At 46.1% G+C, this 23,733-nt stretch overlaps 1 protein-coding gene across 1 annotated transcript in view; it reads right to left on the minus strand.

The window, feature by feature from the left end:
- LOC123374889 (dual specificity phosphatase 29-like) overlaps positions 1–23,426 on the minus strand; it is a 39,223-nt gene extending 15,797 nt beyond the window's left edge. The window contains exons 1-2 of the mRNA XM_045025275.1: positions 23,397–23,426; positions 4,310–4,535 (exon numbers count right to left, since the gene is read on the minus strand). Coding sequence (XP_044881210.1) covers positions 4,310–4,485 — 176 coding nt within the window. The 5' untranslated portion in view covers positions 4,486–4,535; positions 23,397–23,426. The remainder of the gene's footprint in view (positions 1–4,309; positions 4,536–23,396) is intronic.
- Positions 23,427–23,733: the final 307 nt, after the last annotated feature.

The raw sequence follows: 23,733 nt of genomic DNA on the forward strand, positions 1-23,733 counted from the left end.
TAGAGTTACATATTTGCCTTCCAACTCATAAAGCCTCCACTAAGACTGGCAGATGACTATGCTAATATTACAATGAAACCTTCCAACGTGTGTCTTTCTTTTTAAAATAAAATGATCCCATCCCCTCTCCATTCTGTGTACATATTTCTACCTCCTGGGTTACTATCAATATGACCTGGAATGTTTCTATTTTTATGTGATTAATACTAGTGGATGTCCTAAGAGTTCATACATTCTAAACAGTGTGAAGTACCTGTGCATTGCACTGAGCCAATTCCCACCTGATTTCCTCTGAACTAATCCAAATGGCAATTCTCTTGATGCGTAGCCACATTACTTTGCCAGACAAAATCCTTCAGGAAGGGGAGGGAGTCAGTCAGTGGGTGGCTAAACACTCAGTGTGTGCTTAATTAGCACAGTCTCCTATCTTCTAGATGATCTCTCTGTGTGCGCTACCTGCAAACTTAATTGCCTGAGTCAGTTCTCAGACCACACCCCTCGTAGCAAGCATGGTTGTCAGCTCTATCAGCTGAACTATAGAGAAGGCTCCCTTTCACCAAACCTACAGGAGTTTGGCTCTGCTTTGCAGCTGGAAGTTAGTCTTAAAATGTATTATGTAAGGAGGGGTCTCTTGATTAGTTTCTCTTTTTGGTAGAGACAGGCCAATGAGACAGTGTTCAGATATAGATTAGGTTCTGGCTAGGGTTCAGACCTTGAGGCCTAATCAGAGCTAGGGATGAGGTCAGATGAGGCCAAGATCTTAGGAGACCACCATCATCTGTAGCTGAAATCTTGTGAAAGGTACTCGGGAACCAGAAAATGGGCCTCTTTTAGTTTTGGATCTAATGCAGAATCACAGCCATAGTGATGGGTAATTTGGCAGCTACCATCTCTACTTTCTGGCTCTGCACTAGGAGCGGGGTTTCCCTCTGAGCACCAGTTTTGCTTGTGCTTTGGTTGTACCCTGTGGCTGGGGATCAGCCAAGCAGGCCACCTGAAGAAAACATCTGCCTCACATCAAACAGAAGAAGGAAACAAAACAAAGCAGCTCCCTATCCTATTGAAGATGAGCTACATGTTACTAATCCTGGTCATGGATGAACCAAAAGCCTATTTCTGTTCCTGTTACTGGAAGGCTCCTATCGTCTCCAAGGTCTGGTCTTAAAAGTCTTTAGAACTTGCCGGAGGAAAACTTCAATTGGAGCTGAACACAGGATGTTAAACTTGAGGCTTTGATTATTCTGGGCCTTACAGGCCTCCTGGGGATTTCATTGCCTCTGGGAAACAGCTGCAGCGAAGTCCTGTAACAAAAGGAATGAGTGGCCTCACAGGGTTCCATGATAGCCTGTGTTGCATTAGAATAATGCTGTGGTTATGTAGTCAGGATAATTAATTGGCATTTCCATAAGCAGTCGCTGTTAACCTCATAAATGCAGAAGGCAGGAATGAGGCCCAGATGTGGAGGCTCTAAAGATAAACGCTGTATGTGTGTGTACACTTGATTTGTAATGAGCATGCCACTAAATTCTTCTAAGGGCAGCCCTTAATTTAGCCTGGTTGATAAGGATCTGAAATGAACCTGACATCTGTTGCCTTTTCCACAGTAGCTATTTGGTGACCAGTTCTTCAACCAGGCCCTAAAAACGAGTTGAGGGCGGAAGCCGTTGGTCACAAATAAGGTCATCTTGTCCCAAGGGGCTTATCTTGTGTTCAATGCTTAGGACAGGGGTGGCCAACCTGAGCCTGAGAAGGAGCCAGAATTTACCACTGTAAATTGCCAAAGAGCTAGAGTAATACGTCAGCATCCCCCACCCACCGGCAGCCCCATCGATCAGCTGTTTCGTGGCGTGCAGGAGGCTTGGGGGTGGGGGGAACAGGGAGAAGCGAGGGCGCGGCAGGCTCAGGGGAAGGGGTGGAGTGGGGGCAGGGCCAGTGGCAGAGCCAGGGTTGAGCAATGAGCACCCCCCGACACACTGGAAAGTTGGCGCCTGTAGCTCCAGCCCCAGAGCCAGTACCTAAACAAGGAGCCGCATATTAACTTCTGAAGAGCCGCATGTGGCTCCGGAGCCAGAGGTTGGCCGCCCCTGGCTTAGGACATAAAAATAACTAAAAGGGAACGTAAAGCTAGGTGAAGTGTCAAAGCAAACCAGTTCCACTTTTGACACTGAGAGCAGTGTGCCAGCATGTCGAGTTGTGTATACGTGGATTATTATGGCCCCATTATCCTGGACTTCATCTGCTTAGAATTAAATGCATAACTGCCACCTTGTCCCAGTAATGGGGCCAGAGTCCTGCCTGGTGATCAGTTCATGTCCCAAATCTTTGAGGACTGGAGGCTGGACCTATGTGAACTGGAGCCCTAGCTAAAGAATTAATTTTTTGTGGGCCATCAGCCTAGTGAAGCTGGGCCTCATCTGTTTCCATTCCTCCTTTATTTCTTGCCTTTCCACCTTGATCCTCAATCATCTCTCCTTCTCATATGGCTTTTTTTCCCTGCCTCTAATAGGGTGGGGAAAATGTCTCATTGTGAAGCCTATGCTTCAGGGATGGGCTAGCAAGGTCTTCTGACCCGATGGCTTTTACCTGCAGTGCTACCATCATGTGACCCTTTCCCACCTATTCTTAAAAGCTCACCCCATTTTCTTAGGAGTTAGTGTGCTCTGCCCCCCCAAAAGATACTCTCTCAACAGCCAACCCCAGCTAAGTGAACAATGTATCTCTGAATATTCTCACGTAAGGTAGTGGGGCTTCTGTTTTGTTTGCCTGATTAATTGTTCTAGTGGACAAGTGCTTTATTCTTAGCATTTATCTTCTAGATGTTCAAATTCGAGGTGTAACAAGGTAGAGTTACAGAAACAATTGTAGTTGGAGAAATAACTGGTGGTAGATGGTGGCCTGTGTCTAGGGACCCTGAATGTTCAAAGCCTTGTTCTGATTGGCCACTTGGGCCTCTCTGCACCAGCTCAAAGGGGCAGAGTTGAAGACTCATCACAAAGATAAGTGAAGAATACTTCCACCTATTACGTTAAAAATAATTCCAAAAATTTTAAACAAGGAAGGGGAAAGAAAGTGCCAGGTGAATTTAACAGAGCCCATTCTGCTTTTGCTGAATCTTGGGTTAAAAAAGATCTAGCATGAAACAAATAATCACTTCCCTCTTCTCTCCCTCTCCCCCCACCCCCCCCCCCCCCCCCCCGTCCCTGAGCTTGTTGGCCAGACTATAGCCATACTTGGGGGGAAAAAGATTTTTCTTCTGTGTTAGCCTCTAGATGCTTATAGCCCAGATCTCTCAGGTGGGTCTTTCTATTGCTTCTGGTGCCACAGAATTAATTGGTCAACAATATTGGGACTCAAATAACTTTAAAAAGCTGTTTATCTTTCCACTTTTATAATCTGGCAGCAGATGAATTTTTGGACCTTTTAAAAATATTATGAATATTTGGAGTTGGTGGGGCTGCAGCTTGTGCCTTTTAGTAATGATGTAAAATAAATATTCCTTTAGGGAAGGGAGTAGGGGGAAAATGGGAATTCGACCAATACTGCCTAAGGGTTAAGAAAAGTTCTCCTGCTCTGCAGACAGGTTTGATTGTCTGCGTATGGTGCCAGTTCAGTATAACAGAATATTATAGCCATTTCCAGATTTATCCTGTGCTTTCACACTCATTTGCTAAGAGCAGTGAGATGCACCCTGCAGCTGAGAACGAGTTCAAAGTAGCCTAGCCCTATGAATAAGGACAAATTTGTTTAATGCCTGGACAGTTTTAATGCACAAGAGCCCCCCTCTTCCTCCTTGACACACTCCCCCACCTGCAGCCAGGCTCCAACTTACCAACACTGAAATGTTTCCAGCTTTTGGGAAGACTCTTCAATCACTTCCAACAATTCCATTTCAGGTTAAAGCCACTTCCACACATGGTTCTGTGCACTCAGCCTGTGCCCTTCACTCAACATGACACGGGGACTGTCACTTGGTAATAATGACAAATTACTCCTTGAAATTAACCATCTAAAAATAGTACATGACTACCCACAAATGCTGCAGCCTGTCCTGCTGTCACTACCGCACCATTATTGTAATCCTTGGTAAGGAGAGATGCCAACATGGCTATGAAAACCTTTTCTTTGGGCTGTAGTGCTTGAAAACTAGAAGGGGAAATCTTTGCTTTTGTGTATCCTGAAAAGGGCTCAGGCTGCCTTATTCCTATACTGCGCACTGGTTTGGGCTGCCAGCAATGGCTTATGTGCCGGCTAACAGAGTGTGGGGTAGGAACCCCTGTGGCTCCATTGGTGGGTTGTGTTTATCACTTACTCATCTCCTATGTAGAGATTAGGCCAGACTTCATTGACGTGAGTATACTTTGGGCTGCCTTTCCAGAAGAGCCGCTCCAGTTCGAATGTGCCAGGGGTATAGTAGTCTCCGTCGGGGTCCACTTTCACTGCTGCATAGGCACTTTTCTTCATGATGTTCAAATCTGCTGAAGACATCTTGTCCCCAGGGGATAATATGGTGTCGTATACTTGGAACGTGACGGTAACTAAAATGCAGCCATAAAAAGAGCAGAAAGCTGGGAGAAGTGTCAAAGCCAGCTGGGTCCACTCTGGTAAAGCTCCCCCCCACCCCCTTTTGTGACACTGAGAGCAACACAACCAACGTTCCTGAATTTGGAGCTGTGTATAAATGGATAGACACTTCTCTGGCAGATGCAGCCCCCACAATCGGAACTTGTTTGTACTGCTGGCTCCCTTGAGAGAGGAATTAGAAGTAGCGCATTGGATAAATTTGCTCACAGTGAAGACAAATAAAGGGTGGGACTTTCCAAAGCACTCAGCGTTGGCCAAACTCTGCTCCCAGAGGTAGTTTGTTCCCAGAAAAGTCAAGGGTTACAGTTCAGCTGACCTCAAGTTAGGGTGACCAGATGTCCCAATTTTATAGGGACAGTCCTGATTTTTGGTTCTTTTTTTTAAATAGGCTCCTATTACCCCTCCCCACCCCCGTCCTGATTTTTCACATTTGCTGTCTGGTCACCCTACCTCAAGTGCTTCTGAAACCCCCACCCGCAGGCCAGTGAAGGGAATTTTCATTATCGGTGGAAATTTTAAAATCAAGATGGGACGTTTTTTCTAAATGATCTGCCCTAGTTCACACAGGAATCCATTCAGGGAAGTTCTATGGCCTCTCTGGAGGTCAGACTAAACGATCGCAATGGTCCCTTCTGGTAAGACTTGGACTCCAGGTTGTTAGTCATTAGTCTCCACAGGCTGCACCTTTATCTAAATCAGAGAGTGGCTGAGTTTGTCCCTAAGGCTGACCTTGGCATGCCCTAGTTTTACTTTCTCAAACTTTTCACACAGCTCTGCAGACTGAGGGCTTGGCTACACTTACAAGTTGCAGTGCTGGTGGAGGCTTTCCAGCGCTGCAATTACACCCCGTCCACACTTGCAGGGCACAACCAGCGCTGCAACTCCCTGGTTGCAGCGCTGGCTGAAAACCCATCCGGGTTGGGGTATAAGGAGTGCAGCGCTGGTGATCCAGCGCTGCTCAGCAGGTGTGGACACTCACCAGCGCTTTAATTGTCCTCCAGGGAATAAGGAGTTATCCCAGAATTCCTGTTCAGCCACTCTGCTCATCAGTTTGCACTCTACTGCTCTTGCCTCAGGTGACCCGCCCTTTAAATGCCCCGGGAATTTTAAAAATCTCCTTCCTGTTTGCTGCAGCCAGGTGTGGAGTGCAATCAGTTAATCTTTACAGGTGACCATGCCTCCACGCGGCAAACGAGCCCCAGCATGGAGCACTGGCGAATTGCAGGACCTCATTAGTGTTTGGGGGGAGGAAGCTGTGCAGTCCCAGCTGCGCTCCAGCCATAGGAATTACGATATCTTTGAGCAGGTATCAAGGTCCATGCTGGATAGGGGCCATGATTGGGACGCACTACAATGCAGGGTGAAAGTTAAAGAGCTGCGGAGTGCCTATTACAAAGCCCGCGAGGGTAATCGCCAATCCGGAGCTGCCCCCATGACCTGCCGTTTTTACAGGGAGATGGATGCGATACTTGGGGGTGACCCCACTGCCAATCCCAGGACCACGATGGACACTTCTGAGCCGGGTGGGGGACAGGAGGCGGCGGAGGCGGCGGGGGGGGGGGGAAACGCGAGTGAAGCTACTGGGATGGGGGAAGACACCCCAGAGTCCCAGGAGGCATGCAGCCAGGAGCTCTTCTCAAGCCAGGAGGAAAGTACCCAATCGCAGCAGCCAGCAGTTGCAGAAGGACAAGCAGAGCAGCGGGTTACCGGTAAGCGGCTTTTATTTTCTGGGTGGAAATGTTTCTGGAGAGGAAGGGGGGTTAAGGCTGCATGCATGCCAGCCTAGATGTGGAATAGCCCATTGATGTGGTCTATCACGTCGCGGTAATCGGCTGCAGTAATCTCAGCAAATGTTTCAGCCAGAGCGTGGGCAATATGCCTGCGCAGGTTTATAGGGAGAGCCACTGATGTCCTTGTCCCAGTCAGGCTAACGCGTCCGCGCCACTGTGCCGCGAGGGGTGGGGGGACCATTGCTGAACACAGGCAACCCGCATAGGGTCCAGGGCGGAATCCACATTGCTGTAGAAGAGCCTCCCGCTGTTCCCTAGTGACTCGCAGCAAGGAGATATCTTCCAGGATTAACTCCTGTGAAAAATGTTGGGAGACTCTTTAGTGAAGCTAGTGATAGAGATAGGGAGATAGTGAAGATCACCCCTGCAGCTGCATCTTCACTCAACCCCTCTATCACTGCAGCTTCCCTGAAGCAACCAGCACCCCTCTATCACTCAAGCCCCACTTCTCCCTCTATAAGCACCCCTCACTCACCATTTCGTGGCTTCTGCTGTGTTATGTGTGTGGTAAAAGAATGCTAAAGTGAGGACTAAGAACTCCTTCAGTGTGTGGGAATTTCAGTCTGGAGATAATGAACACAATGCTTCCCTGTTAAATGTTGTCAATTCTGCCTTTCTAAAGTGACCTTGACTGCTGGACTGACCAGATGTACCACAGCACAGAAGCTGCAGAATTTGAGAAAAAATCCCCGAAAGAGCAAGGAAGACATGCTGAGAACTGTTATTGCTCACTCTGCTAGAGAGAGTAAAAACTTGCAGGAGTGGAGAGAAAAGGAAAGCAGGATCCGCCAGAGGGAAAGCAGGACCCGGCAGAGAAATGCAGTGGCCAAGAGGAAAAGCACAGAGAAGCTGCTAAGCATCCTGTCGCACCAAGCGGACTCTATCGAGTCACTCGTTGCCATGCAAGCAGAGCACTACCGTGCTACTCCCCCACCCCCCCCGTCCCAAAGCTTTTTGCCTTGTGCACCAATGTCAGTTCAAACCCCCCTTCCCCAGCATCCAGGTTCTTACCACCACCAGCTGCCTCCAACACCTGTACGTTCACCAACCAGCCCTGATAACTACAACCCTTACCCTCTGCACTCAACCCCCATCACCATGCAGTTTATGCACCCTGAAGTGCATGATTCATTGCACAGCACTCCAGACAGGACGTATGCAAACTTGTGACTGTGCAGTTCACCAACCCACACCCCTGCCCTCTTGTGTTCATGAAATGTTGTGTGTGTGTGTCTGTCTGTCAAGGAAGTTTTTTTCTTTTCAATAAAACAATTCTTGGCTTTGAAAACAGTCTTTATTATAGCAGATAGTGAAAGATACCTTAGCCCAGTAAAGAAACAGGCACTGCAAATCATTTTAGGGATAATAGAATAACAGTGTAAACAGTGCACTTCACTCCCATGCAAGGCAGTAAACATTACTGTTGGCTTTCAGCCTCAAATTCTTCCCTCAAGGCATCCCTAATCCTTGAAGCCCTGTGCTGGGCCTCTCTATTAGCCCTGCTCTCTGGCTGTGCATATTCAGCCTCCAGGACTTGAACCTCGGTGGTCCATGCCTGACTGAATGTTTCACCCTTCCCTTCACAAATATTATGGAGGGTACAAGCAAGCGCATATAACCGCGGGGATGCTGCTTTCCCCCAAGTCTAGCTTCCCATACAAGGATCTCCAGTGCGCTTTTAAACGGCCAAAAGCACACTCCACAGTCATTCGGCACCGGCTCAGCCTGTAGTTGAACCGGTCCTTGCTCCTGTCAAGCTTCCCTGTATAGGGTTTCATGAGCCAAGGCAGTAACGGGTAAGCGGGGTCTCCAAGGATCACAATGGGCATTTTGACGTCTCCTACTGTGATCTTCCTGTCTGGGAAAAAAGTCCCTGCCTGCATCTTCCTGAACAGGCCACTGTTCCGAAAGATGCGTGCATCATGCACCTTTCCAGGCCAGCCTGTGTAAATGTCAATGAAACGCCCACGGTGATCCACAAGCGCCTGGAGAACCATAGAGAAATACCCCTTACGATTAACGTACTCTGATGCCAGGTGGGGGGGGGCCAGAATAGGAATATGCGTCCCATCTATCGCCCCTCCACAGTTAGGGAAACCCATTTGTGCAAAGCCATCCACAATGTCCTGCACGTTCCCCAGAGTCACAGTCTTTCTTAGCAGGATGCGATTAATTGCCTTGCAAACTTGCATCAACACGATTCCAACGGTCGACTTTCCCACTCCAAACTGGTTCCCGACCGACCGGTAGCTGTCTGGAGTTGCCAGCTTCCAGATTGAAATAGCCACCCTCTTTTCCACCGTCAGGGCAGCTCTCAATCTTGTGTCCTTGCGCCGCAGAGTGGGGGCGAGCTCAGCACACAGTCCCATGAAAGTGGCTTTTCTCATACGAAAGTTCTGTAGCCACTGCTCGTCATCCCAGACTTCCATGACGATGTGATCCCACCAGTCAGTGCTTGTTTCCCGAGCCCAAAAGCGGCGTTCAACAGTGCTGAGCATTTCCGTGAATGCCACAAGCACTGTAGTGTCACACGCGGCAGGCAAATCCATATCGATATCATCGTCGGACTCCTCACTGTCACTTTGGAGCTGAAGGAATAGCTCGACTGCCAAATGTGTTGTGCTGGCGACACTCATCAGCACAGTCCTCAGCAGCTCGGGCTCCATTTCCCACAGAAATCGCGATTCACACACAGAGTAAAACAGAAAGACACTCACAATGGCGCCAAACGTTGCCGGAAAGACAGAATGCTGGGATGTGAAGCGATGCACCATGGGGCGTTGGAACAGGAAGCGGAATGACCCACACACTTCCTTCCCCTTCCCACAATACTCAGCGCCAAAACGGCGCCAAAACGGGACGAGGTGCTCTGTGGGATAGCTGCCCACAATGCACCTCTCAATACAGCGCTGGCAAGTGCTGCAAGTGTGGCCACACTGCAGCGCTGGTAGCTGTCAGTGTGGCCACACTCCAGCGCTGGCCCTACACAGCTGCATGACCAGCGCTGTAACTTCCAGCGCTGCAACTTGTAAGTGTAGCCAAGCCCTGAACATTTAAGTGACTGTTTCCAGGCTTGCTAGTTTGCCCTGTTGCTGTAGGGCACTAGTAGCCAGTGTGACCAACTGAACCTGCTCTTCAGCCAGGAGTGCAAGCGTGACTGCCACCTGCACGCTCGGAAAGGCTGCGTGCTAAACGAAGGGAGCAATCTTCAGCTAAAGAGGAGTGTTAATTCTCATCTGTGGTCATAGACCGCCATGTTGTGGGGTGCGACCCAGACCAGTCAGAGGTTGTGTCATTGCCTGCCCTGTAACCCTGGGTGCCCTAACTGCTCTGCTGCTGTGGCTAACAACCTGGACACCAACAGCCAGCAGACGAACATGTAGTTCCCTGAGTGTCTGTGGGCTGTGCAATCCCGATTCAGCGTGCCAATCCCAGCAGCCTGCCTACAATACAATAGCCCCGCTTCAGTTTCCACTGGGCTTGGTTATACCTAGCAAGATAACCCCAACTCCCCCCAGTCCCACATTTTCCCCAAACCATGTGCTCTGCAAAGTCCAGCCCTTTTCTGGACCATTCAGAGGGATAATCAGGTTGATTTGTTCCTTTGAACAGACAACGCCCAGTCACTTTCCACATTAACTGGAGTTAACAATTACTTCCATTCAGCACTGGGTTGGTTTAGATTAAAGGTAAAGCAGGTTTATTAACAAAAGAGCATAGGTTAAGGGATGAAATAAAATTAGCATTACAAACAAAAATAAAAAGATGGTTTCTAATGACTAAGACTTAATGAGCTACAGCTTTGGTTTAAGATAGACTTCTTACCAATCTTTTGTCCCAGAGTCTCCAACCCCTTTTGTTGAAGGACTCATCTTTCTCAGCTTGCAAGAGCTCTGGCCCCTTGCGTCTGTCCAGTGATGGATGCCAAGATGGCTGCTTCTCTTTCCTTATCATCCCAATCTCCCCCTCCTCCCCTACTTTTCACTAGGCCGGTGTCTTCACTAGGAGAAAAGGTGTGTACTTGAAACATTTGTTAGTTTAACTCAAGGTGAAATTCTAATGAGGGCAAGGCAATGTGTAGGTTTCACACACGTTAAGGACTAAGGTCTATGCTGCTATAGAAAACCAATGGCAGTGAGTCTCAGAGCCCCGAGCACTTGGCCTCAGAGGGCTATAAAATTGCAGTGTAGACATTGGGCTCATGCTGGAGCCCAGGATATGAGAGTCTCAATCTCACGGCCTGAGCTTCAGCCCAAACCTGAATGTCCACACAGCAATTTTATAGTCCCTGCAGCCTGAGCCCAACAAACCTGAAACAGCTGACTCTGGCCAGCTGTGCTGTACCACAGTTTTTTTTTATTGGAGTGTAGGTGTAGCCTATAAGCTAGCCTTTAACTTGACCTGCTGACACATGTGAAAACTACAAACTGCTTTGTCTTTAGGATTTTACCTTCTGGGAAGAACACACCTTTTTCCTGGTGGAGACACACCCATTGCATATGTTAGCTAATGTGATCTAACTAAACACTTTCAATCCTAACCTAGCCAAAGCCAAACAGAAACCTTTCTGTCTGTTGGAAAATTACCTTGAGCCAGCCTTCCAACACCACAGTGCTGGTTTACACCAGCTGAGAATCTGGCTCTCAGATTCCCACTACTTTCAATCTAGTCTAGTCACATTGAGAAAACAAAACATTTCAGGGGAAATTCCATGGCACAGTAATTTCAATCTGGACTATTGTGAGTTGGAGCTATTAATGTAGTTAGAACATGTTTTAAAGAGAAACCTCTTTATTGACCTGGTACATCCCCAGTAGAGGATCAGAGACAGCAGAGAAGCAAATGGCAAGTGGTAAATGTATATGTGAGTCACGTTCAGTCCAAATCGACACAACTTTAGCTTCATACCCATGCTGCCTCCGAGACATTGCATACTACAAAAAGGATGCTCATGCCGTAGATCCAGGCAGCATATTTTAGGAGGGTTCTTGCAAAGCACACAGAGATTGTAATGCCTCTCTTGTTCTTCTTTCATGGACAGTAAGGTTACCAAAGGCAAAGAGATCCTTTGTTCTGTGAGTTGCCTGAGGAATGTTACTCTGTGCAGCTGATCTCCACATCAAACCCTGTTTTTAGAAGTTAGAATTCTGGGTTCATCTCAAAGTTTGATCTGTTCTTTGCGCTTGAAGTCAGGGTTCCTCTCTATGGAGCCAAAATCCTTAGAATACGGGAGTGGGCAAAAGGCAATGGGTCTGCACTGGTTCTATCCAAAGTCTTCTGAATACAGTTTAATTCTGTTGCCCTGTATGTGCAGGTTCTGTCTCGCCTTGGAGTACTAAACAAGAATGGTGGTGGGGGAAGAGTTGTTTGGTTTTTGTCTTCAGTGTTTCCTTCCTTTTTTCCCCTCCTTCCCAAACATCAACTGGAGACCAACTTTCCTTCCTCCATGTTGCCCACATGCCTTGCACAGCTGCTAGTCTTGCCCACTCAGTCTCCCCCATTGTCTCTATTGTTTTTTCCATCTCCCTGAAGAAACCTGTACTCAAATTGTAGAGCTTTCACTCTAAAGGCTCTGGAGTTTCTCGGTCTTGCTTGTAGACGAAGGGGGCTCTGTAGAGACATGTGCAACCTGAGCCAATCTAGACTACAGTGGGGTGAGTTGTGCCTCTGAATTTGGGAGCAGCCTGCTTAGTGGCTCTGTGTTTTTGGTTTTCTTGTTCTAAATTCTAAGAATTGTAGTAGTGTTACATTGCAACCTTCCAGCAAAAGCATTTGTTTTTCTCTAACTTCTCTGTGCGTATGCTGTGATCATAAAACCTGCCTGCTTTCCTCATACAACCAGCAGTCCCCACTGCTGGTCATGAGTCTAAGCAATAGGCAGCAGTGATAGGCAGTTCAGTTGAAAAAGGAGGCTCATAGCAGAGGGAGGTGGTGGAATAGGACTCCAACCTCACAAAAATGTCAGCCTGCCTCCCAGTGGCTAGAAACCCACTCTCCTTGCAGGCAAAGTACCCTGGACTGGCTCCCCCAAACTCATCTAAATTAGCTACTGGATTTGTTCACTGATATTTGGGGGGAGGGAGGGTGCGGAAATGGTGCCTATTCAATGTGCTTTTCCACAAAATTCAACAAAAATGGCTGTTTTCTATTGAACCACATGCAGGATTGTGAAGCTCCTTTTTGCTTGGGATGTGTGCACCTTTGTTCAGAAACTGGGCTCGTTTTCACTAGCACTGGGATCCAGCTGTGACAGAGATTATGGACACATGGATTATCCAAAGACTATTGCATGAGCTTTATAAAAGTGATATGTATCTTTATGGGCTCAGGATTGTGTTCTGGGTTCTTGGCGAGCTAAAGCGTTTCCTGCAGGAATTAAAATCACTGTGGGGAGAGAGGGGAAATAATGAATGCAAACCCTTACATCCCTAGGCAGGTAACAAGACCCATCTCACTGGGGGAAATGCAATAGCTTGGTCCGACCTGGTTCCAGAGAACAGGAAACCATATAAAGTGCCCACTCTGATGTAGGGGAAAAGGTCACTCTCACCCAAGAACTGGCATGAAACTGCCCAAGAAGGAGAGGCCCTGTGAGAGGCTCTTCATATGGAAGATGGGGGACATCTGGTAAGATAGACATGTATATAAGCTGTTTATTGTGTTTTAAAGATTTTTTTTGTAATGCTTTTGTTTGATTAAATAGTACTTTGTTTTATGGAAGCTGGCTGGTCACCTCCTAAAGACCTGGGGCCAGCCAGCCCTGAGAAGGTGTTAGGTGATCCCTATGAAGGGGTGAGAGAGCTCAGCTGAGAGGAGGGAGACTGGCTCCTGTGGTAGGCCCTGAAGGGAATGGTGTGTCCTCCTTTCAGCTGTGAGAGCCGCCATGGGAGAAGTCTCTGGAGCTGTAGCAGGAGAGGTGGGCAGAGGTCTTGCTTTTTTGTGTTTGATATTTTTGCCCGAGTTCTATGTTTGAAGAATAAAATGCTGCCTGGAAAGAGGCTTGGACATGACAGTGAGCCCTTCCTGGGAAGGTGGGGAGATACAGCCTGACAGACAGGAAAATGAGGCAGCAGCTAGCCTGAAGCAAGACCAGGTAGGTGGCTGCTGCCCAACAGAGAAGAATACCGCGGGGTGACTGCTGAGGTGATCACAGTGAACTGCAAGACTCTGCAGATTAATTTTCCCAGCTGAAGGGAGTGGATCATGGGATCCTGACCTGAGAAAGCTGATGGCTACAGGCCTGAGACTTAAGTGGGGTGCTCTCATGGAGGCCACAAAGGGGTCAGAGGTTCACAGACCTTGGAAACTGTGACACCGTCTTTCAGCCAAACTTCCTAAAATATATTATTGTTTGCAGGGCTGGTCCTAGGAGTTCCCCGTCCCCCCGATGAACACATTTTTGTCTTCTCCCCTACAACACCCAGGGGCAACCAGCTGAGAAGGAAAGGGATGGGGGAAGGCAATGTGCCCTGCCCCCGCCAATTTGGTGCCCAGGCCTTCTGCCCTGATTGCCCACCCTCCTCTTAAACTGGCTCTGGTTGTTTGGCTAAACAGGCTTCTGAGTTTTGCAAGGAAATGTGAGTGCTCACAGTTCTGGCATCTCCACCTTGCACTGTATTTTGCAGAGCTTAATAGCATGGAGTTCTATTTCTGCACCTTCAGCAATAATTCATGAGGAGAACTTTCTTCTAATGGCTAAAGCACACTCATGCCAGCAGTCTGTTTAACACTGGCTGTCTAACGTTATTTACAGAGACACCAACAGAATGTGTTCTAACTGCGTGGGTGAGAGAGGAGTGTTGTGCCTTGCTAGTGGCAGACTCTGAGGATAAAGGACCTATTGCTGGTGGTAGCTGGGAGAATGCTCTCCTTAGCTCAAGGGGAAGAGGCCTGTAATTTTGATGCTGAGGGACTGATGAAGGTTCTAGGCCTGGCTCCCTAAGTGAGTCTTTGTGTGAGAGAGAAAGATGTCCCTGGTAATTATATCTGGTGACCACATAACATGGATTTGTAATATCGATAGTTTTGCACTTAAAGTGCAGACCTTAAAACTGGATAGTTACATCTGCAAATGATCATCTGTGGTATTGCAACATACTGTTTCAGTTTTAAGCTTTGTTAGCACTCTGAAAATGGAACCTCTTCTGAGACACGCTCAGTTCTGTTGGTTGTCTTGGGAAGCCGTATTCCCCCCTGAACTCTCAAGCAAACTATGCACTTTCATCCCCTGCCAATGCTATCTGCTGCGGGGATATTTAAATTGAATTACAATACAAGGAAGCATTCGTTGATACTCCCCTAATAAAATATATATTTCAGATTTGATTCAAAACGTAAGTAGGAAATAATGTTGTTTCAGTTATAAAAAGCTGGCTGGCTGCACAAACTCTGGAAATAATTACTGTCAGGTATTTGGGAGGAAAGGTTAGTGTCAGTCAAAGAACCAAGTCACTCTAATCTGCCCTTTCATTGTCTTCTATGTGTATGACAGACAGAGCTAAGGGAGGATTGCTTCCCAAATCAACCCCCTGAATTTAGATTAGAGGTTAAAAACTGGTTGGATTTCTTTTCCTTCTCTTGCCCCTGGGTACTGCTTCAGATGTAAATATAATAAAGTATGTCTAAGACAAATCAGAAGTTATGGCAGGGAAAGTCACTTTTTTTAGAGAGCTCGGTCTATTTTATAGGACAGACTTGAAATGTGCGTCTCAGCTTTGTTTTTCTCTCCTGTTGACAGTGAATAACAATACTTATCACTTCTATGTCTGTTTTCATCCATAGATTGTTTTGGGAAGCACTCTTATTAGATCGTAGGGTCTTTGGGGTGTGGGGCCATCATTTTTGGGTACAGTGTCTAGCACAATAGGACCCTAATCCGTGACTGGAGTGTCGAGATGCCCCTTTAGTAGAAATATTAAATAATAGGAATCCCCACTTTACAGAGGAGAAACTAAGATATGCTCCAGAGAGAAGAAATTGCTATGCCACTGTACCAAGTCAGTTCCTTCACGCTGAGCAGTGTGCTTCGAGCCCCTTTGGCTATTTACTGGGTGGAGAGTGCACTGGACTGGGAGACAGGAGACTTGAGTTCTGTTCGCAGCTCTGTCACTGATTCACTGTATGACTTTGGGCTAGTCATGTCATCTCCCTGTGCCTCTATTTCCCCGATTGGAAAATGGGTGGGGAGATTGATATGTATTATCTTCCCTTGGAATCTATGGAGGAAAAGTTCTATGGAAGAGTCAAGTATTATAACTTTCTTGTGCTGCTCTCCGTCCCCTTGCCATGCAAGACTCAGATGACTGTATGTGAAGGGCCTGAGATGCTGAGTGCTGTCTATTCCTTTAGGGCCAAGCCCTGAGTTTCTTAAATAGTAGTTAGTCTTTACTCAGTGCCAACTCTCAGTGGGAGCTGAAGCTCCTTGCATGAGATCAGGCCCGACACGATTTCCCCTATTCACCCTGAGTCATTTGCAGGGTTCACCCCTTCTGCAAACCAGGACATAACCATTAAGCTCAAAACCTGTTGCTTCTGAATGATACTGTGATGATCTTTAAACTTATCGTCAGACACAGGCTGATAGGGTATAAAATTGCAGATGCTGGAATTTCTAATCTTACTTTGCATAAATAAGAGCAAAGTGCACATTATCTAATGAATTTTATTTGTGAACCATTTAGTTGGAAGGAATATTTCCCCCTCCCCCCCGGGTTATATGTATATAAATGAAAATATTGTTAGTGATTTCACAAAATGGTAATTCAGAATAATGGAAACTTAATCCTCTTTTCATTAGCAAACCACTTCAGGACATACACTGTGGCAAATTACACTGCATTTTAAGTCTCTCTCAAGTGCTGTGCACTAGAAAAAACATTCAACTATTTTTGCATTGATAGAAGTAATTGTGCAGCTAATTTGGATAAGCAGCATGCATTAGGCTCTGCAAAGGAATCTCTTCTTTATGCTCACTATCCACTCCACAGTTGCCAAATGGAATTGTCTGTGGTTTATCTTTTGTTGTTGTTGTTGAAGGGAAGTCTGCTGGTCTGTAGTATTGTTATAGCTGGGCTGTTGGGTGTTTGTTTCAGAGGCCTGGTCTACACTACGTGTTTAAACCGGTTTAAGGAGCGTAAAACCGATTTAACGCCACACCCGTCCACACTAAGAGGCCCTTTATATCGATATAAAGGGCTCTTTAAACCGGTTTCTGTACTCCTCCCTAACGAGAGGAGTAGCGCTAGTATCGGTATTACCATATCGGATTAGGGTTAGTGTGGCCGCAGATCGACGGTATTGGCCTCCGGGTGGTATCCCACAGTGCACCACTGACCGCTCTGGACAGCAATCTGAACTCGGATGCAGTGGCCAGGTAGACAGGAAAAGCCCCACGAACTTTTGAATATTTCCTGTTTGCCCAGCGTGGAGCTCCGATCAGCACGAGTGGCGAGGCAGTTAAAAATCAAAATAAAGAAAGAGCTCCAGCATGGACCATGCGGATGTGATTGCTGTAAGGGCAGGCAAATCTGTTCTATCAGCGCTCCGTTACAGAAGACGAAATTCAAAATCATTTTTTAAAAATCTCCAGACAGACGCCATAGCAGGGAGTCAGCGCACTGCTGCGTGACAAGCGTAACGGAAAGCCAAAGAATCAAATGGACGCTCATGGCCTGGAGGACTCAAGCTATCCCACAGTTCTTGCAGTCTCCGAAAAGTATTTGCATTCTTGGCTGAGCTCCAAATGCTTCTAGGGTCAAACACAGTGTCTGCGGTGGGTCAGGGCATAGCTCGGCAATTTACGCACACACCCCCCACCCCCAGAAGTGAAAGGGAAAACAATCCTCTCTTGACTCTTTTACATGTCACCCTATCTTTACTGAATGCTGCAGATAGACGCGATGCTGCAGCACTCAACACCAACATCCTTGCTCCCCCCCCCCGCCATGGGTGGCTGATGGTACAATATGACTGATACCCATTGTCATCATCAGCCTACTGGCACATGGGGCAGTGCAAAAGGACTGGTAACCATGCCGACTAGCATCAGTTAGGTCGATCAAGGGTGCCTGTCCCTAATTTTTCCTGGTAGATGGTGCAATATGGCTGGTAACCGTCTTCATCATAGCAACAGGGGGCTGAGCTCCATCAACCCCCACCCTTCATGTGTAAAGAAAAGATTCAGTTGCCCCTGGACTAGCAGTGGGATGCTGGGCTCCTCTCCTACACACTGCTTAATGTCCTGTCTGGATTATCATAGCAGCTGGAGACTGCCTTCCACTCATTTCTCACTAACAAGTCACTGTGTCATCACACAAGTGGGGGGACAATGCTATGGTAGCCCAGGAAGGCTGGGGGAAGAATGGAATCAACAGGTGGGGTTGTTGCAGGAGCACCCCCTGTGAATAGCATACAGCTCATAATTTCTGCTGGATCTGACACAGAGCAGCTGTGCTCTCTGGTTCTATGATACAGTGGTTCTCTAGTACACTTGCCCAAATTCTAGACAGGACTGATTCTATTTTTAGATACCAAAAAGGAGGGATTGACTCAGGGAGTCATTCCCAATTTTGGCTTTGGCGCCCCTGGCTAAGAGCAGCCAGGGGCACTTATGACAGCAACAGATGGTGCAGTGCAAAAGGACTGATAGCCACGATCACCTTATTACCAATTTATGGTATGGTAGATGGTGCAATATGGCTGGTAACTATCTCTGCTATCATGCAAAAGCAAAAGCATGCTGCTGTGTAGCGCTGCTGAATCGCCTCTGTGAGCGGCATCTAGTACACATACGGTGACAGTCACAAAAGGCAAAACAGGCTCCATGACTGCCATGCTATGGCATCTGCCAGGGCAATCCAGGGAAAAAAGGCACGAAATGCTTGTCTGCCATTGCTTTCCCAGCGGAAGGAGTGACTGACGACATTTACCCAGAACCACCCGCGACAATGATTTTTGCCCCATCAGGCACTGGGATCTCAACCCGGAAATTCCAAGGCGCGGGGGAGGCTGCGGGAACTATGGGATAGCTACGGAATAGCTACCCACAGTGCAATGCTCCAGAAATCGACGCTAGCCTTGGACCGTGGACGCACACCACCGATTTAATGTGTTTAGTGTGGCCGTGCACACTCGATTTTATACAATCTGTTTTGCTAAACCGGTTTATGTAAATTCGGAATAATCCCGTAGTGTAGACGTACCCAGAGAAGGAGCGTTGTCCAGTGGGAGTCAGAAAATATAGTCTTGTGTCTGCACCTGACTCACTTGTGTGGCCTTGGGCTAGTCCCAAAGGCCAAAATTTCCACAAGTGTCCACTCTGGGTATTCACTTTGGGCATCCAGTTTGAGACACTCATGGACTGATTTTCAGAGGTGCTGAGCAGGTGCAGCTCCCACTGAGTTGTGGGTGCTCAGCACCTCTGAAAATCAGGTCATGGGAGTCCCACAATTAGGGGCCTTTATTGGAAATGATACCCTTAACCTATGTGCATGTCAGTTGTCCCATGTATAAAGGGGAACAAAACATACCCGAACTCTGGAGCTCAGATCTGCATGCAAAAATTGTAGATTTGTGATCTCCAGTAATGACGTGTAGATACCCCACCCTTGTTTTACGTGCCCTGCTGAATGTTTCTAAAGCACTGTGAGGTCCATGGATACAAGACATTCTGTAAAAACCAAAGTATTATTGTTTCTAAATATTTTGGCTTGACATGCTGTATAAATCTTACTGCTGCATGCCAAGCCACCAGACAATTTGCTCAGTGAGATTTATGTCCAGACATCTATTGTAGAGAGAAAAGGACTGATGCAAGGAAAAAAAAGAATGTGTTCTCTACTCCCTGCAAGAACCTCAACCAACCCTGTCCCTGTGCAGCTGATTCCTCTTCTTTGCCCTTAGATAGCTACAGAGCCCTCTCAAGACTACCCAAGTCTGACACATCCCTTGTTGCCAGTTCTGCCTGTGTTATCTGTGTGAAAGCGTCTAGAGGCCCCAGCTGAGACCAGGGACCCATTGTGGTAGGTGAGAGATGATCACTGCCCCAAAGAAATTAAAATCTAACAAGACAAAAGGCGGGAGGGAAACTGAGGCATGGAGAGGGGAAATGAGTTCCTTATGATCACACACAGCACTTCAGTGGCAGAGCCAAAAATAGTACCAAATCTCCTGACTCATATTCCAGTGCTTTATCTACTACCCCACACTGCCTCCCTAGCTGCAAGGAATTCTTCTTTCCCATCTGCCCTCTATTCTGACTAGTTTCTTATTCTCTTTAAGGGTCCACAGGCATGCAGCCATTTCAGCTTCCCAGTCCGTGGCTAAACAGCAAGAATTCCTGCCAATGTCCCCAATTAGGCCATGTCTATGCTACAGCGACTATAGCAGCATAGCTAAGCTGCTGTGGCATAACCTTGTTGTGTAGACACAGCTCCAGTCTCTATTAGCAACAGTTTTCTAAAGGCTGAAGAGTCATTGGCTTAAAGCAGTAAAGGTGGGTGACTTTTACAGTCAAATGTCATAGATGTAGTGGACACCAGAACCTCCCACCTGATGCTTGTGGCCTATAAAGAGGAATGTTTCTTGGTCTATTGGTCAGAGCACAGGACTGTGAACCAGACACCCCTGAGTTCTAATTCTGGTTTTGCTACTGGCAACTGTGCTGCCTGACTCTTTTCAGAGCTGTAAAATGCAGTTAAGTCTTGCCAACTTCACAAGAGTGTTAGTAGACTTGATCGTTTGTAAGGCACTTTGATTATTAGGATTGTCTTTTTGTCCTGTGTTTGTAGAACAGGTCCATGACTAGGGCTGCTAGGTAATATAAATATAATATAAATAATACATGCTAATAGTACATTATTTTATTTCCTCCACCTTGTTACAGGCTGAAGGAGGAGGGGCCTGGCACATTTTTATGAAGAACTGATTGATGAGGGAATGTGGTGCAGAGATAAGATTACTCTTCTTCAAGGTGTAATGGCTTATCCCACAAATATACTCCATGGGCTAAACTCAGCCCTCTTGGGGAGGTGCTAAGTGGTACCTAGCCCTTGTACCAGCCCTCTGCATAAATGTCAAGCTATAGAAACATGACAGGGATTAGGCCAGTAATGGTGTCTGCCTAGTTCCAGCTGGTCCTTCTCTTTCTGAGACCAGGCCTGGCATGCTGGCAGTTATTTCACAAAGTCTCCAAGTAGAAAGCAAGTAATTAGATATTTGACTTTTAGTTCATGTGCAGTGTAGGGGTGGAAATAGTCAGTGAAGCCAGGTTGGGGAAGGTCCACAGTGAACTAGTCAGGCTTTCCCCAGTGAGAGACTGTTCACCTTCCTCACACAGATAGCCCCATTGACTTGTATGAGTGAAGACACTTAGGGCTTGTCTTCACTGCAGTGTTAGCTTGGGTTAAAACTTGTTTTGTTTCTAGTAAAAGCAGCTGTGCTTTAAGAAGTTCCAAGCACCTGCAGGTTTAATTGATCAGCCTCTCTGACAGCCAGGCCACTTTTATCTGGGGGCTTAAATATGGATACTGATACCTAACTTACTTCACCCATGTGTGAAAGTGTTGGCTTGACTTCTTAGGATTCTGCAGCCTCAGTATTACTCTGTTTTTTCTCCGGCAATGCCGTGTGTGTGTGTGTGTGCGTGTGTGTGAATATCTTCAGAGCACTGTAGGAAGGAAAGAAAACAGCAAAACAATTCAGGAGAGCAGACAGGCACCATCTGTCCATTAAGATTTTATATTGCTGTCCATCACCATAGTGTCTGGTGTCCATGTAAAATCAAATAGCAATAGCAAAGTCCCTAATGGACTTCATGGCCAGAACAATGCCCATGGACTGTCCTCCTGAAATCGGTGGTAAAATTCCCATTGAGTTCAATGGAATCAAGATTTCACTGCAATACTCCAAGGTGTGAATTTATTTACTGCCGTTTGTACTTAAGCTGAATGATGAAAACAAAGTGAAAACCCAGGAGTTTTGTTGGAAAAATTTCCACGCATGAAATGAACATTATGATAAATCATTCATGTCTGTACTTTCTTCTGTAGAGAGTTAGAATACTGATTTTTTTTCCTGTTCATTGCATATCCTGCCCCACTAAAGACAATTGTAACCACTGAAGTTTTGCCATTGACTTTGAGTGAAATCCAGGCCCTATCAAGCTCCATATATGTGTAACATGAGGTTTCTTATTCAACTCTACTTAACATAAGATCTATAAAAAGAAAAAAAAATATCGCTGAAACACTGCATGTGAGAGAAACGGGGAGAGAGAGAAAAATATCTGAGATCAAGTGATCAGAATGACAAGTTCTCATGTGTACTCAAGAGTATGCAACAGATCTGGATCTAATTTAGCAGTATGACTGTCTACATAGTAGTACCCTCTGAATGCTAAAGGGAAACAAAATCATGGTCCTAAATAAGCCAAGTTTCTTTCTGTAGAAATAGTGAATGGTAGTGTAGTATGTTCCCTGAATTCCTGGCTATTGTTCTGTACTTTCCTTTCCTGGCAGCACTAGTAGTTGAAATGTTACCACTCCATACTTCTGATCCAGGCAGACAAGCACTTACCCTCTTTGATCAATGTCACTACGTCTCATTTTGCTAATCAGAGGGTGGTTACCTGCAGAGAGCTGTCATTTCAGAATTCAGCATACAGACTCTGTGAACTGCACTGTCTACTTTTGGCTGAGAACGTAAGCAGCACTTTGCTTTCTAGGTTCAAAGATTGTACTTAGCACAAAGTGCTAACAGTATGTAAATTACAAGAAGAAAAACCCTTTGGGTTAGGTCACTTCCCTAAATGTATTGGGGGCTGAAAAATGCTGCTCCTGGTTATATTGTCCTCATGACACTTTGCTTGAGCAACATCCTCAGAGCTTTATGCCATCCTGTGCGAGTCTGGCACTTACCGAGCCCTACAGCAGTTAGGCAAGGAACTGAGGGATGTGTTTGGGATTCTTTTTTTTTTTTTTTTTACATCTGATTAAAATGTATTTGAGATTTAGAATTTATTAAAAATCTATCCTGGGAGAGGGGGAAACGTTAACTTTTTTACCCCTCTGAATCCCCTATAAAAACTGGTTTCCTCTACTTCAGCTGGGAGCCCAGAAAGAATGCAGACAAGGGCTGTAAATACATAACTAATAATCCTAAAATACCCCCATTATATTAAATGAGAGAACTGAGAATATGATCTATATTTATTATCCCCTCCAACCTTCACCAGAAACGGTAATTTCATTCAGCCTCTTTGTATCACCCAGATGTCCTTATGTTTAAAGGATTTGGGGGTTGTAAAGTAGTTCATTTAATGCAGTTGTCTTTAAACAATTTCAAGCCAGACAGAGTTGTAGCCTCTGTGTAATTATTTCCCAAACCCTCCTGCTGTGTACATTCCGAACTAACCAGCTATTTCAATGAATCTCTAAACCTCTGATGCCTTTAAAAAAACAAAAACATTTTGCCCTCATTCTTTGTCGGTTAATTTAAAACAGGTTAAGCTGGGGGCTCCATTGAATATCTTGAGAGTGCCCAATAAATTTAAAACCACGTTCTCATTTAATAGAATCTGTAACTGAATTGGAAAAGTCAGATTTAAGCTGGTGGAGCCGGGATCATCAGAGAATGAACAATATTTTCAGGTGGGGGGATTTCTGATTTTAGGAGGATGTGTCAAAAAAATGAACCTGTAAAACTGAAGCTGGATTTTCTCTGCTATCTTTTTAATCTGTCAACCCAGATTTAAAGGGGATTTGCTTCATAAACACATTTATTTTAGCTAATTTTTGTTTTATATGTCTCTTCATACTGGGATTTATAAGAGAAACTGGCCCTATATTCTTCCAAAAATTGATTCTAAACTGCTTCATGCCTTTGCTTTGTAACAATTTTATGAAGCCGTCAGTTACCTTGGAAGATTTGCCAGCTCTCAGTTCATGCCATGACTTCCTGAGCTAGTTTTTAAAAGGAGGAGTGGTAGCATAGGAAACATAATTCAAAGTGGATATTGGTTAGGCTTACCTGTAAGTTTAGGCAGGCGCTGTAGGTAGCTTGGCTCTATGAAGTGTGGCAGGACGACACAGAAAATCTTACCAACTTTGAAACTAGAATCTATTTTTAGGATAGGATTTGCTGACTCTGACCTTGTGTGCTACCCGGTCCCCGGGGAGAATCTTTATATCTGCTTGTAAAACTATTCCCTGATGTGACCCGAAACCTTAAACCTGCCATTGAGTCATAGTCTGTGATCAGTCACAGCATGAGTAAGATAATGTGACATCTGCCCGTTGGCTGTAATAATAAACAAGAAGGCTTCTTTTACCTTCCCATTTCCCTCTTGGTCCTGATGCTGTTTATT

This window comes from Mauremys mutica, chromosome 7 (genome assembly GCF_020497125.1).
Source record: "Mauremys mutica isolate MM-2020 ecotype Southern chromosome 7, ASM2049712v1, whole genome shotgun sequence".
Classification (NCBI taxonomy): Eukaryota; Metazoa; Chordata; order Testudines; family Geoemydidae; genus Mauremys; species Mauremys mutica.